The 6000-nt window shown below is 44.4% G+C and overlaps 1 protein-coding gene across 1 annotated transcript in view; it reads right to left on the bottom strand.

Annotated features, from left to right (window-relative positions):
* Positions 1-331: 331 nt before the first annotated feature.
* The window catches only part of NF1 (neurofibromin 1), a 65153-nt gene continuing 59484 nt past the window's right edge, over positions 332-6000 (bottom strand). The window contains exon 21 of the mRNA XM_015826065.1: positions 332-474. Coding sequence (XP_015681551.1) covers positions 332-474 — 143 coding nt within the window. The remainder of the gene's footprint in view (positions 475-6000) is intronic.

The raw sequence follows: 6000 nt of genomic DNA, 5'->3' as shown, positions 1-6000 counted from the left end.
GTATAGTTCCACTCATCAGCTTTGAAATCACCGTTTTGAAAATGATCAGGGGAGGAGCAAGTCTTAAAAAAAAAAAAAAAGGCAGCTGTATGAAATCGAAGTGAAAATCCAAAAATAAATGTACAAGGACTGTTTCAAAAGTTAATTGCCTGGCACTGTGTGTCGGGCAGGGGCGAGGAGGCGGGAGGATCAAATTTAAGTGCGGCCGTGATTGTTTCGAGGGGGGGGAAGTGGGGCCAGGGGGCATAAATCAGGGGTTTTTTTAAAAAAGAAAGAAAGAAAGAAAGAAAGAAAGAAAGAAAGAAAGAAAGAAAGAAAGAAAGAAAAAGCTTCACACCATCTTCTTAATGTTGTGGCGTTTGAAACTGCCGGTGCTCCGTTGCTTCTGCACTTGGCTAGCTGAGCCATGACGAGTCCTTCCGCTGTTGGAGTGTGCGGCCGTTGGAGAAAGTTCCACGTTCTCTTTGTCGATTCCTTGAAAAAAATAAAAGCATCAAGAAAGAAAGAACCACCGGTGGACAAATTAGCTTAAATCCTTTGGAAGTCACAGGATTATACAAATGTTAAAATAAGGTAACTGGCTGCATCAAGGCTATTTCAAAGGAGGGAGGGAGGGAGGGAGGGAGGGAGGGAGGGAGGGAAGGAAGGAAGGAAGGAAGGAAGGAAGGAAGGAAGGAAGGAAGGAAGGAAGGAAGGAAGGAAGGAAGGAAGGAGAAGGTAGAATTGCAAATGGTAGCTGAATTGAGTTGGAAGGCAGCAGAGATATAAGCACGCCCCACATTCTTGGAGTCCAACCTCAGCATCCTGCTGGCTACCAAACATAGGTAGCTTAGGCACCTGGTACCACCCAGTTCCAGGGAAATGGATTGCATAACTTTAATAATAATAATAATAATAATAATAATAATAATAATAATAATAATAATACAAAAGTTGGAAGAGACCTTGGAGGTCCAACCCCCTGCTCAGACAGGAAACCCTATACCATTTCGGACAAATGGCTGTCCAGTCTCTTCTTAAACACTTCCAGTGTTGGAGCATTCACGGCTTCTGGAGGCAGGTAGTTCCACTGGTTAATTGTTCTAACTGTCAGGAAGTTTCTCCTTAGTTCTAGGTTGCTTCTCTCTTTGGTTAGCTTCCACCCGTTGCTCCTTGTCCTGCCTTCAGGCGCCTTGGAGAATAGCTTGACTCCCTCTTCTTTGTGGCAGCCCCTGAGATATTGGAACACTGCTATCATGTCCCCCCTCGTCCTTCTCCTCGTTAAACTAGATTTTTAAATTTAGATATATATGGACGAATAATCCTTGTGCCTTGCACAAGATCAGGCACTGGGAGAGGAACACTTAAGAGGCAATATGGGTGCTTCTTGAGCTTAAAGTCCTCCTTATCCCCTAAGATGGAGAGAAGCACCCTATTTTTCCAATGATTTAAAGCCCAGGGTTTTGGACAGGGTTTTGTACCTATTTCCATCATTAAATCCTTTTTCCAAAGCTCTTTTTCCCTTAAACAGGGGAATATGAATCCAATTTAGGGAGGAATTTAAAGGTGGAAATGGGTGCCCTGCAAAAACGTCAGAAACACTTTCAAGGAAAAAACAAACAAACAAACAAAGTCCAGTTGCCTTTTGGAAAAGCACCTTTGGGACCACCATGACTTAGATCAGGGGTAGTCAACCTTGGCTCTTTTATGACTCGTGGACTTCAACTCCCAGAATTCCTGAGCCAGCTAAGCTGGCTCAGGAATTCTGGGAATTGAAGTCCACGAGTCATAAAAGAGCCAAGGTTGACTACCCCTGACTTAGATGATTGAGCATCTCCATAGATCTGTCACGTCAATACTTGTGACAAGGGAAGTCGCAGAATACAAAAAGGCAGGCCTGAAGATCTGTGGAGTGAGGGGTAAGGATTGAAATACTGACTCAAAACCTCCCCACCGAAAAGTATTTCAAATTTTAAAAAAGAGGGATAATCTAGTTGCAGCCCATTGTGTGATTCAACAAGAGGTTATGACCTCTCCACGTCTGGGCTGGAGCACTTTGCCTGTGCTCCTGCTAACCCCCACTTCTCTGTCCCCCACTTTTTCAGCATAAATTAAGGGTGTGAACCGAATCTTACCCAAAGGATATTTAATTTGCATCTTTTTCTGAAGACAGAGTATTTTTGAGATTTTAAATCAGGGGCGTTCCACCTTCAAACTTTAAAAGTTGTAGCATGGCTGGCTGGGGAATTCTGGGAGCTGAAGTCCATAAGTCTTAAAGTGGACACCGCTGTTTTAAATCAAATTAATGGGAAGGGGTAAGAAAAGGCTTGGAAGGAAAGAGAGAAATAGATCACAAAATGAGAAAAAGGAGGATGGTGGAAACAGAAGTACAAATACTCCAAGAAGATGTAAGATGGCATTCCTGGGGAGGAAATGATAGAGAAGAGAAACAGTTCAAAGGACTTAAGTATTCTCTAAAGAAGGAAGAATAAAGTACTGACAGCTTTGGGGAGCAGAATTTTTAAAAAAAAGTCAACTAAGGGATTAAAACGTACATGCAGATATGGAAAAAACAGAATTATTTCCTTCTTTCTCCCATCACTTTAAAACTGGGGATCATCCAAACATAGTCTATTTAAGGAGACCTGGAGCAGAGAGGAGAATGTCCCAAGTATAACTCAGAATCTCCTGGGGGACAGCCATTAAGTATTTATCGGTAACCCGAATTTCACAGCCAGATGGAACTATCTCCAATCTCCAGGGCTAATACAGGTAATCCTTGATTTACGACCACAATTGAGCCCAAAATTTCTGTTGCTATGCGAGACAGTTGTTAAGTGAGTTTTGCCCCATTTTACGACCTTTCTTGCCACGGTTATTAAGTGAACCTGGCTTCCCCATTGACTCTACTTGTCAGAAGGAAGACTACAAAAGGTGATCACGTGACCCCTGGGACATTGCAACCGTCATAAATCTGAGCCAGTTGCCAAGTGTCCAGATTTTAATTACATGACCCTGAGGATGCTGTTGTGTGAAAAATGATCATAATTCGCTCTTTTCAAATCTGTAGTAACTTTGAAGGACTCTAAATAGAATTAACAGAGCAGGATCAGTCTTTCCTAGAAATGAAAGCAGGATTGACTGTTGACTCTATATAACATCGACTCCAAACTAATGTCCTGCCCCGAATATGGAGAAATAGGGGAATAAAGAGGAGATTGAGTTGTCAAGATGTAGCACGGCAGAGTCCTTGCAGATTGTGCAAGGATGAACAGTTCTTATAACAATTTGGCCAGCTTCCCCAGGCATCACTCTGATTAGTGTGCTCTGCAGCAGGAAAAGAAATACACACCCGCCGTATTCTTGGCAGCAATTGTGTTAGTTACCACTTTTCTGCATGTACTGTAAAAAAATCTGCCCAGAGGCCAAGGTTTTTACTCATGATAATCTGAACATCTCAAAAGAAATGGGGGACAAATGTTGGGGTTACGAAACAAAACAATTCTTATTAAACTGAGGCTCTGTGAAAACCTCTCAGAACAGACATGTCCCTGAGTGAACAGCTTCCTCTCCATCACTGTTCTCCCGAGAGACTGCAATGATGTGAGCAGTTACAAGTAGGCAAGACATATTTGTGGCACGTGGAGGTGATCTGGTAGCTCAGTGTGTGCTGAACTACATCTCTCATAATCCCCAGGGCCATGCTTACTAAGAACTATGGACATTGCACTCCAACATCCCTGGAATCTCCTAGATCCAATAATGATTTGGATCTGGGTCTCCGTTATGAGAGAGATCAACCAACTTCATCCTCTTCAACATCAAGATTTTAGAGAGAAAGAGCACAGAACAGGGGAAGCAATGCTAGCAGAGAGGCAAGAAAAACATGAAGGATACATCTGTTAGAGCCAAAGAGAACTTCTATTCAGGAGCCCTGGTGGCCCAGTGGTTAAAGTGCAGCATTGCAGGCAAACTCTGCCCATGGCCTGGAGTTTGATCCTGACCCAGCCTTCCGAGGGTTTTTAAAATGAGCGTATCATTGGGGGCAATATGCTGACATTGTAAACCGCTTAGAGAGGGCTGTAAAGCGCTGTGGTGTGGTATATAAGTCTAAGTGCTACTGCTATTGTTCTGCCTCCAAATACCAGTGCCTGCAGAACAACAAACAGCCAGAAACAGCTTCCTTGAGTTGGGCTCTTCTGGGAAACAGTCCGCAGGATTCAACGGGGATGCTTGTCTTTTTCAGACATCATCCTAAGGTCTCAGTGGGACTGGATTTCATTTTTTTCCCCTAAGGCTCTGCCTATAACAACGACATTATTTGCTAAAATCCAAGACACCAGTCCAGAATGACGTCTGAATCTATAGCTTGGAGGCACACCAACTTTCGGTGGGGTGAAAGTTGCACGTGGCAACTCCAGGGAAACACCCCCAAAAGTGGACAAGCCAAGGCAGAAACTAAATTGATGTAAACCCAAGTAACATTAAAATCACATAAATTTGGGTTCTCTCCCTGTGTATTTAATAATTTATTTGCTCTACCACATTTGGTTTGGTTTTTATTGATGCGATGCATCCCACAGGAATACGAGGCAGGTCAGTGCAGATGTTCTGTGTGAGAGAAAGAGGGTGAAGGCAGTTCCTCCGTAATAATTCCCAGAGTACATATAGTAGACGCAGACAGTCGAGTGATTAGTCTGGCAAGCTTCCATCTATAGGTGTGGAGTAATAAAGAACTTACTACATGACTTTTTTGGTTTTGGGGCCTTACATCAATCTTGCCAATCTGAAGCACCGTATTATCTGCTAACTATTAGAGAGGGGCTATCTTCACCCTCCTCTCACACAACGTATTTGGACTGAGCCGCCCGTTACACCTCTGGCACGCACTCCGCTCCCTCCTGGGAATCCAATCTATTGCATTCCATCGTAATTGGCAACTTTTGAAGGACTTATGGGAAATGGCCTCGAGGCTTTGGAACCAGACCTTCACTGGAGCTGGAGCTGGAGATCCACTTAAGGCCCAGGTCATCCTGCTGTTCCTGAACCTGTCCTGCCTCTCCCACATGGGAGCAGAAGCATTATGCTCAGGAGACAAAGAAATCATAGAATCAAAGCACCAGAAGGGACCTTGGAGATCTTCTAGTCCAGTGATGGCGAACCTTTTAGAGACCGAGTGCCCAAACTGCAACCCAAAACTCACTTATGCATCGTCGGGTGCCAGGTGGGTGTGGCCATTGGGTGCGTGTGGCCCATTGGGTGGGTGTGGCTGCAGTGGTAACGGCAGACTGGGTGGGACTAAAAAGTTCAATCAATCAATTCCAACTTTGCAAGATCTTTTTTTTCCCGTGAGAAGTTGAAATTGACTGATTGATTGAACCTTTTTTTTTTTTTTTTGCACACGGCGGCGGACGCCTAAAGCGAAAAGGTTTTATAAAACCCATCTGAAGGCCTAGGACTGGGGCGACGGCGCGCGTGCCCACAGAGAGGGCTCTGAGTGCCACCTCTGGCTCCCATGCCATAGGTTCGCCACCACTGTTCTAGTCCAATCCCTTGCCCAAGGCAGGAGTCCTTATTTCATCCCGCATAAATAATTTGTCCAATGTTTTCTTGAAAGCAATGGAGCGCCCACAACTCCAGCAGACAGGCTGTTTCACTGATTAACTGTTCTCACTGACAGGAAATCCTTCCTTATTTCCAGGTTGAATCTCCCTCTGATGGGCTTCCACCCATTGCTTCTTGTCCCGCTCTTGGGTACTAAGGAGAATAAACTCACACCCTCTGCTCGGTGACAAGCCCTTCAAGTGGGTAGACATCTTTTGACCAGCCACGTTACCCACAAAAAAAAATTTTCTTCCATTTTCCAAAAGCAATAGCTCATGCAAATAGAATGGAAACGATGGAGGGGTGGGGGTGGGGGTGGAAGGAGAAAGAGAGAGAACGTGTACCTGGGCGAGGAAGGTTGGATGAAAACGGCTGATTTAGAGGAAGGCAGAGAGGCTTCACAGACACAAGATGAGA

The sequence above is a fragment of the Protobothrops mucrosquamatus genome, unplaced genomic scaffold, assembly GCF_001527695.2.
Source record: "Protobothrops mucrosquamatus isolate PMUCROS unplaced genomic scaffold, P.Mucros_1.0 scaffold2940, whole genome shotgun sequence".
NCBI lineage: Eukaryota > Metazoa > Chordata > Lepidosauria > Squamata > Viperidae > Protobothrops > Protobothrops mucrosquamatus.
This window is presented reverse-complemented; position numbering and strand designations above follow the sequence as displayed.